This window comes from Tachypleus tridentatus, chromosome 6, assembly GCF_004210375.1.
Source record: "Tachypleus tridentatus isolate NWPU-2018 chromosome 6, ASM421037v1, whole genome shotgun sequence".
Lineage (NCBI taxonomy): Eukaryota > Metazoa > Arthropoda > Merostomata > Xiphosura > Limulidae > Tachypleus > Tachypleus tridentatus.
In genome coordinates, this window is record NC_134830.1 from 50,599,678 (window position 1) to 50,609,654 (window position 9,977).

Below are 9,977 nucleotides of genomic sequence, written 5' to 3' on the forward strand. Positions count from 1 at the left end.
TCAACAACAGTACCGTGAGGCTTATAAAAACGTTTGACTCTAGATAATCCACTGGCAACACCCTAACAAAACAGTTCCCGCTCCTTGCAGCAACCTATTAAATATGTCGTAGCCACCTGTCCACCTTGACAGCTATAACGTGAGATAGCCATATTTACTTTTCGTTTCCACCCCTCCAGCTCAAGCATTTCCCGGCGTCCAGATGGTGGTTTGGTTTGTTCATGATTTCGCGCAAAGCTACTCAAAGGAAGGCAACTAGTCATCACCACCCACTGCCAACGAATAGTGGGATTGACCGTCACATTATAACGCTCCCACGACTAAAAGAGAGAGAATGTTTGATGCGACCCTCAGATTACGAGTCGAATGCCTTAACTCACCTGGCCATGCCTGGCCCACGAGGTAGTAAAAATGAAGTTTGTCAGGAACTCCCGTTTTCCACCTACACAATGTTTTGGAGTATTGAATTTGTAGATCCCCACCCAGTGGGTTTGTGGACATATCAGTTGCTAATCAAAGTCTTAGTCTAGTGTAGAAATTTACCATCAAGTTATTTGCGTTTTGTTTTTTTTATTTCATCTTCCTACCCCTCTCCCCCCATGCTTTGTTTTTCTTCTTTTGTGGTTTCTCTTACTTAACCTTATACTACGAGAGTGGTAAAAGAAATCATTTCTGTATACTTCCCGAATTCTACTCGGATTTGTGTCCCAGGGTTTAAACGGAAGGAACTACTAAGGTTAAACAGTTAGAAACCAGAAACTTTATACATGCCCCTGGGGTTCTGCCTATCCCAGCAGTACTCTTCGACTTACAGTCAGTTCAGTTCAGTTCGCAGGACTTCCGCCTAGTTTAGAAGATATCGTATCCGTGAATTTTCCAGTTCCTCATGTCAACCACGAAGTGCTGCCAAACTCTTTATAGGTTTAGGATAATGGCAAAGAAGAATACGCAGTATGTTTCTCGATTCCTACATATTTGTTTGTTTTGAATTTCGCGCAAAGCTACACGAGGGCTATCTGCGCTAGCCGTCCCTAATTTAGTTGTGTAAGATTAGAGGGAAGGCAGCTAGTCATCACCACCCACCGCCAACTCTTGGGCTACTCTTTTACCAACGAATAGTGGGATTGACCGTTATATGATAACGCCCCCACGGCTGATAGGGCGAGCATGTTTGGTGTGACGAGGATTCGAACTTGCAACCTCAGATTACGAGTCGAGCGCCATACTGGACTTCCCTACGTATTTATGAAATGAGAATTAACGTGTCTAGAAATGTTTCTAAAATCTTGAGGGTTTATGAAGTAAGCAGCAGTGTGTTCTGGAAAGTCTGCTCCAATAGACACGCTTTTTGTAACTGTTGAAAGTCTGCTCCAATAGACACGCTTTTTGTAACTATTGAAAGTCTGCTCCAATAGACACGCTTTTTGTAACTTTTTATTTTGTTTTTTATATCAAGTACCTTCCAGTTATTGTATGAAATAGAACTATCTTGATTAATATAATATGATTTACTGTGTCTAATACAGTATCTTAGTTGTTTATGATCAGATGACATATTTTTTTCTTTTTCTCTCCCACGTTTCTTCCTCGAGGAATAGAAGGTACGTATAATATCCGTGTTTGAAGGTTTAATATATAAAAAAGTGGTATAATTCTGGCGAATGGTTGATTTGTAGAGAGTTTAAAATAAATCTAATCTTGAAAAGCGGAACGATCAATAATAGGCTAACTTTATAGATTACATCAGTAATTGTCAAGTTGGAAAAGTGCCATCTAGCGTTGGCACGGAATATTCAAGAAAAAATACCTCACACGTCTTCACTAATAGATAACTTGTATCTCACATAAAATTCACATCCAAACTTACGTGCACAATGATTTTTAACTTTTAGTAATAATGAAATAGTTTTTTTTTTTGTTTACATACGTAGGAAGCAACGTAAAAGAGCATGTGTCTAAAATCTATTTCACTCGGTCTTCCCAATGTTTAGAGGACTTTCTTTCATCTGAGCCAATGTAAGTTGTTGCCATGACGATTCCCTTACGGGAAGAAAAATAAATTGAAACCAAGTCGAACTCTAATTATTTCGCTACAGTTCTTTTTATATGTTACGTAAAGCAAGTCAATTTCAGTCAATCCATTGGGGATATTCTCATGTAAAGCTCTATATAAACTGATTTTGTGATAGACTGGTTCATTCTGTGTTTTAAAATTCCATTTTATCTTACCGCGTCAACTTTAAAGAAATTTGTGGTTTGCAGTAAACTTTCTCTAGTAAGTTCAGTTTGAGGCTAAAATCCAAGGTTAACACTTTTATTATCACATTTTTAGAGAGCTGAATACACCCTCTCAGACTTTATAATTCCTTTAGAACTTCCCGATAATTGAAGAAAAGTTTCGAATAAAACTAAAATCGCAGTTTCACTTTTATAGGTTCTATAAAACTTAAGCCCTCAGTTTTACCTTCTAATCCGGTATTCTGTTCCCCTTTCTTCTGGGATAATCCGGTATTCAGTTACTTTCTCTTGTGGGATGATCCGAAGTTTTCAACCTGAACCACTCTTTTTGTGATAAATAAGCTAAACAGCCAGAGAGAGGAAAACTAGTTAGCAACATCCGCCGCCTACATGTCTACTTTTACACGAGTGACAACTATTGCCTTTATACCTTGTCTACAGCGAAGACTGTAGATTGTGATCTGTGACATATCATGGGCTTGGAGCTTTCTACTTGCTCCTTTGACATAGTAACCACAGGGCAATCTGACTAAAACCACCATCCAACATTACCTTTCAGTTATTTGATTTAAGGTGAATCGTCATATTCTGGTGGGTAACTATCATTAGATAAGAATAAATGTTAACAAAACATTCTTTCTTTAAAAGCTGTTTTGAAAATTGCTTTTTTGTGTGTTTTATATACATATGAAAACGGAGCAGTGTTTTTATTATTTAAGAAGCTTAACATGGCTGTTTGCTGTCCCTCATAAATTAAACCGATGTCAGAAATCCACTTCTATTTATCGTACCAGCTTGCTGGTTTGCCAGTTCCACTAAGTTAGAGAAGTGTTACTTCAAATAAAATAACCATGTTAGATATAAAATAAATGAATATAATGCTATTAATCCTCGCCTAAAAAAAACTCAATAAATTATGTGAATAAAGTGGGTAACAATTACAGTTCACTAAATCTAATTATCAGTGACTGTTTAAGAAAATTCATGATATAACACTAAATTACTGATAAGTCTGTCCCGACCGGCTTCATGAACCATGGTACTGGACGAAAGGCCACGTCTGTAGTCTATATACTAAATGCTGTGTTGTTAACGTATTATAACAAACTGCTTTACTTTTAATGACTTAAAGGTGAAGTAAACGTGTTGAAGTTTCACCGTTAATATTTAATTCAGTAAACACTTGCTAGTTTGGAAAAACTGTCGTTGATTTACAGAACTTCTGTAACCACAAATGGAAGGTTGAAATTGGTAATTATAAGCTCCAGTTGGCAGAGTTTTTCAGTTGGATGATAATCTAACAGAGTTCTCTGTTTACTGTCTTATAAATCTGTTCATTGATAAAAAATATATCAAAAAAGCTAATATTTTAATTCACGAATATTCGGTGGTTTGATGTATGAAACATTTCAAGTGTTTTATTGAAATATTTGAATTTGAATATTGATTTTTCTATTTTCGATTTGAATAAAAACACTAAAAACAGTTAACGTTTACCTTTGCCTTATTAACCTATTGATTAGTCAATGGATGATTGGCAAAGGTCGCAGCCACGAGCAACCAGCGCAGTAGCCTTTTGTGTAAAAGAGTACAGTGACCGTTGTCTCTAGTCTAACTTCTAGTCAGAGTGTGGTTTAAACAGGAGAGCTCTGAAGTAGCTTTTTGAATAGCTTCCTAGTGTTCTAAGACCCTTTCTACCTCATATGTCGCTGTTTGTGTTACATTTAACACGAATGTGTAGTTTGGAATGGCTCACCGTCTCGTACAAGTTTTTAAAATGAACGGGGCATCTTTCAGTCAGTCATGTGCTCTGAAGATGAATGAGACACCTCTGTATAAGTACGCCGCCGGTACAGTGGTAAGTCTTCGGATTTACAACGATAAAATCAGGGGTTCGATTCCCCTTGGAGGACTCAGCAGACAGCCCAATGTGATTTTGCTATAAGAAAACACACACCTCTATAAATCATGTCATATATCTTTAAAAATCCAGGATCAGACTTTGTTAGGTGATTCCTGTCAAAGTCTGTCATGGTGAACGCGATTACTTAGTTCTGAAACTAACGCTAGGCTGCACTTTCATATTTCTCTTAAATAGTTCATTAGAGACTTCAAGTCGGAGATGTATAAAAACAGTTAACGTATCATTTGTCTGCTAGCAGCTACGTTTTTAAATATTAGAACCCCTCAGATGGGATGGACAGGATGGTAGGCAACAGTATATCTCAAAATAGAATTTTAATTATGTCACATTTAATGTTAGGGTATTAAACTTCAGTTTTCAGTGTTTAATATCATAACCATAACAGTAATCGCTGCTCCACAAGTAGAAACACAAGTTCAGATTCCTATCGCATTTTATTCTGTAGTTATTTGGAACATTTAATAATTGGTAAAGTCATCTATGTGTTCCACAGTAAAAACCCACAGAATTTCCTCAGTGATCAGGTTCGAATAACGATTTCCTTGACATACTTTTCCTTCCTCTTGTCTTGAACGAATCTATCTGTCTGACTATCAAAGTCCTTTCCAAACTTTTCCTTCTTCTTTTCTTGAATTGACCTACCTGTGTCACTGTCAAAGTCCTTACCAAACTTTTCCTTCTTCTTTTCTTGAATTGACCTACCTGTGTCACTGCTAAAGTCCTTACCAAACTTTTCCTTCTTCTTTTCTTGAATTGACCTACCTGTGTCACTGTCAAAGTCCTTACCAAACTTTTCCTTCTTCTTCTCTTGAATTGACCTACCTGTGTCACTGCCAAAGTCCTTACCAAACTTTTCCTTCTTCTTTTCTTGAATTGACCTACCTGTGTCACTGCCAAAGTCCTTACCATACTTTTCCTTCCTCTTGTCTTGAACGAATCTATCTGTCTGACTATCAAAGTCCTTTCCAAACTTTTCCTTCTTCTTTTCTTGAATTGACCTACTGTCACTAAAGTCCTTACCAAACTTTTTCCTTCTTTCTTTTCTTGAATTGACCTACCTGTGTCACTGCCTAAAGTCCTACCAAACTTTTTCTTTTCCTTCTACCTGTGTCACTGCCAAAGTCCTTACCATACTTTTCCTTCCTCTTGTCTTTGATCTATCTGTCTGACTATCAAAGTCCTTACCAAACTTTTCCTTCTTCTTTCTTGAATTGACCTACCTGTGTCACTGCAAAGTCCTTTCCAAACTTTTCCTTCTTCTTTCTTGAATTGACCTACCTGTGTCACTGTCAAAGTCCTTACCAAACTTTTCCTTCTTCTTTTCTTGAATTGACCTACCTGTGTCTGTCAAAGTCCTTACCAAACTTTTCCTTCTTCTTTTCTTGAATTGATTCTACCTGTGTCCTTACCATACTTTTCCTTCCTCTTGTCTTCAAAGTCCTTATCAAACTTTCCAAACTTTTCCTTCTTCTTTTCTTGAATTGACCTACCTGTGTCACTGCCAAAGTCCTTACCAAACTTTTTCTTTCACTTGTCTTGAATTGACCTACCTGTGTCACTGCCAAAGTCCTTACCAAACTTTTCCTTCCTCTTGTCTTGAACTAACCTATCTATATAACTGCAAAAGCAAGATAGAAGATATGTCGATTGGTCACATTTTGTAACTTATTTAATAAAACACCTAATAGATGTAGCAGCACATCGAGATATGGAAGATATCTGGTAGAAATGTGTATCGTAATGTGTTGACTTGTAGCAATTAAAGATTTAAATCTGGAATTCTAGTTGATTGCTTCATAGTATTTTATTGAATAAATGATAACATCCATCCAAGCAAACGTTTAGCATTTTATTGAAATGTTGAAAATACAGTTAGAAATTAAAATAGGAAGCCTAGGATAACTTCCATCTATAAAGTTTTTATTTGAATATCAGTAATGTAATTACACAAATATTTCCAATCAAGGAATTCCCATGATTTAATTGTTTAGTTAAACCCTGTTCGTTGGATTCGTTCTCTTTGTTCATATATGAAAACAAATAATACGGTCGTTCGGATGTCTGTTGTACAGAATGTAAATTATCTTGTTTTATTCTTACACTTTACCATCAGTGACAAGTGTAAGTTCAATCAATTACAGCGTAAAAGGTCAAATTTATCAACAACGGTAGCAGTGAACCAGATCAAATTTATCAACAACGGCTGTTCTAAAATTCAGTGAAAATGTGATAACTCAATGTCAAAAAGCTGATGCGCTTATGGTACTTAACGTATAATTATACGTTTCTTAGAACCACTGAAGGTTTCATATAGATCCTTAAGCCTACGACAGTTGTTTTTCTGTTTTAATTTTATTATTTAATAAATAAATTTCGATGTAAGAAAACCAACTAGTTTATAATATAGATACTTTTTCTTGTTTTTATTTTCTTTAAGGTCTCATGATTTACATACTGACGTCATCAACGTAAATAAGTTTTTTTACTGCAGTAGGGAAGCTCAACCAGTACATTTTCTATTCAGGTGTGGTTGTATCCTTTTCTTTTAGATAAATATACGCAAATTCAGTCCAATGCTACATTAATGTTATTTCTCACAACAGATGGCGCTTGAAAATTTTATTACCTGTATGTGAAACAATATATTATTTAACTGGCCTTTTGTGTTAAACAGAAGGATTTACGAAGTAGTGTGTTATAGGATAAGATTGATTCGTTTTCGTTAGACAACCACACTGATTGGTCTTTTGAAAACTGCCCGACTTCTTCGATTGGTCCGAGTGGCAAGAAAGATTGACCGCTACTCTGAGTATGGAGCTGCAGTTTTGGTGCTTCTCGTGGCTGCTTTCGTGCTAATTGCCCATTGGCTAGCTTGTATTTGGTATGCAATTGGAAACGCCGAGCGTAACATTATGAAACACAGAATAGGTTGGTTGGACCATCTAGCCAACACCACCTTACAGTTCTACAACAACTCTTACGGAGGGCCTAGCATCAAAGCCAAATACGTCACAGCGCTGTACTTCACTATAACCAGTCTTACCAGTGTAGGGTTTGGAAATGTCGCCCCCAACACCAATACAGAGAAGATTTTTAGTATCTTAGTGATGCTGATTGGATGTAAGTAGTAGTGCACTGGGTAAGTATGTTGTTTTCAAGTTACCATCTCAATTGATTTAAATAGAACTTTAAGATATTTGATTGTTGTTTCTCATCGACTAACTGTTATATCTACAGAGAGGGAAAGAATAAGGGATGGGTTTAAATGTACATTCTTACCTTTTTACATCTAATCTAACCTTCCAGCATCATATGTCGCAATTTTTACATCTAGCCTCCCCCTACTACTTTTTACATTACTGTATCCCCTTAACAGCAACTGTTGTACTATGTTTTACACATATCCTAATTACGCACTACTTTTTAATCTATTCTTCACCAAAATTTGCACAATGTTTTACAAGTTACCGTATTCGTAAATACGCACTACCTCTTACATAATCACACAATATCAAGAGACGTTTAATGCTATGTATCAAGCACATTAACTCAGTATCAATATTCTATAACTTTTAATATTAAGCCTAACCGTTCAGCATCATAATAATGGTATTTTTTACATGTATTTTAGTCACTAAACATGAACAACTCAAAATTAGAACATAGATTATTTTAACGATTCCTCCCTCCATTTAGAATATGCCTCAAATTATATATATATACCAAGTTTGTTACCTGTTTATCCTATCTTCTCAACGCTCGAATACGCTTACAAACCTATATTATTAAAATAAGTTTGGTTTTGTACATCCTATATACAAGTTCGCCCTTATACAAAATCTACAACGAAATACCTTTTGTTGAAACTTTATTAGACGTAACATTAAAGTCCCTAGCTATTAACTACATTTCCTATGAATGAGATATCCATTTCTTAGTCGGAGGTATTGGATAGATTTGTGACATTTAACTTAAAACGACTGTACGACATAGTTACTCAGTAAAAGGACATCTGTAAAATATGTTATTCGTTACTAGCTTTGATGTACGCCAGTATCTTCGGAAACGTCTCTGCTGTTATCCAGCGGCTGTACTCAGGAACAGCTCGGTACCACACTCAGCTACTCCGTGTCAAAGAGTTCGTTAAATTTTATCAGGTTCCAAATCCACTCAGACAAAGACTGGAGGAGTACTTCCAACATGCCTGGACGTACACCAACGGTATCGATGTAAACACCGTAAGTTTTGTTTCTACAAATACTGCTAATGAAAGAAACTAGTAATACAGTGTAGTGTTTCCAACGGTTCAGTCGGTGTAACGACAGAAAGTTTTGTACTTATAATATATAATTCTAAGGCCTGACATGGCCTGCTGGTTAAAGCGCTTGTCTCGCAGTCTGAGGGTCACGGGTTTGAATCCTCGTTACACCAAACAATTTCGCCCTTTTAGCCGTGGGGATATATATAATATCGTGTTCAACCACACTATTTGTTAGTAAAAGAGTAGCCCAAGAGTTGACGGTGGGTGGTGATGACTAGCTGTCTTCCCTCTAGTCTTATACTGCTAAATTAGGGACGGCTAGAGCAGATAGCTCTCGAGTATCTTTGCGCGAAATTAAAAAAACAACAACAAACTATTGTTTAAATTACACTTTATTTATTTATGTTATAGCATGGACGTTAACGTACAGTCAGACTTTAGTCAAGTCTTAGAACAGTTACGTTAGCTCTATAAAATGTGTATTATTTAAGTTATTGGTAACTGAAGTTTGAACTAAACCATTTATGAACAATATATTTTTTTCTGTTCTTTACCCAGCATCACACGCTACCACAGATAATGATTTTAGAACCTTATTTTTAATATGCCCATTACGTATTTGCAGTTGAAATTTTATGTTAAATTCAACGTAATATCAAGCCTAAATAACGGTAACAAATAAATACTTAATTAATTAAAAGATGGCCGATATACTTCCTCTAGGTTTTGAAGGGTTTCCCCGAGTGTCTTCAGGCCGATATTTGTCTCCATCTAAACAGAAACCTCTTAGAAAATACTCCAGCCTTCAAAGGTGCACCTCCAGGCTGTTTACGAGCACTTTCGATGAAGTTTAAGACGACGCATGCACCCTCTGGAGACAATTTAGTACATCGCGGAGATGCCTTAACAGCCTTATTCTTCATATCTAGAGGAACAATAGAAATATTAAAGGATAATGTTATGGTGGCTATACTAGGTAATAAAGTGTAATATCGACCAGTTTTGTTTAAAATTAAGTATGTGTCAATTAAATTCTTTAAAGAGCGTGTTTAGATCTGGTTTACCTAGAGGGTGAGAGGTTAGACGACAGATAAATGTTTACACTGAATAATTTCTGGAGTTTAATAAATGTTAAAATATCAACGTTTTATATTTATACGATTTAAAAATAAACTTTATTGAAGCCGTTAACGACTTCCACTTCAATAGTTCTTAAAACTGTAAGTGTAAAACATTGATATTAATTATTTGTTTAATTTTAGACAATACACAAGTGCCTGTCATTCATATTTACGAATCGTACCTGGTTTAAATTTTTATTTCAAAAATATTAATTTTCATCAGTAGTTTTGACTGTTTCTTATCTCATATTGTATTCAGCGAAGACTGTTTTTCTATTCGTCTGTTATAAAATAGATTACTTATTATTGGTGAAAGTTGGTTGAAAGAAAATCTTAACAGCTGTTAATTCTACCGTGTTATTGGTAGACGTTTATAAGTACTTAATACGTTACATTTAACCTCGATACGAAACAACACAAAATGACGCAGTGA

At 35.8% G+C, this 9,977-nt stretch overlaps 1 protein-coding gene across 5 annotated transcripts in view; it reads left to right on the forward strand.

Annotated features, from left to right (window-relative positions):
* Positions 1-9,710, forward strand: part of LOC143252465 (voltage-gated inwardly rectifying potassium channel KCNH6-like) — an 88,365-nt gene extending 78,655 nt beyond the window's left edge. For 2 of the 5 annotated variants that reach the window (XM_076504629.1, XM_076504630.1), the window contains 3 exons: positions 6,889-7,282; positions 8,201-8,400; positions 9,147-9,704. In XM_076504629.1, coding sequence (XP_076360744.1) covers positions 6,889-7,282; positions 8,201-8,400; positions 9,147-9,413 — 861 coding nt within the window. In that variant the 3' untranslated portion in view covers positions 9,414-9,704. Of the gene's footprint in view, positions 1-6,888; positions 7,283-8,200; positions 8,401-9,146 lie in introns of all 5 variants that reach the window. The other 3 variants (XM_076504633.1, XM_076504634.1, XM_076504631.1) reach the window with 2 other exon arrangements.
* Positions 9,711-9,977: the final 267 nt, after the last annotated feature.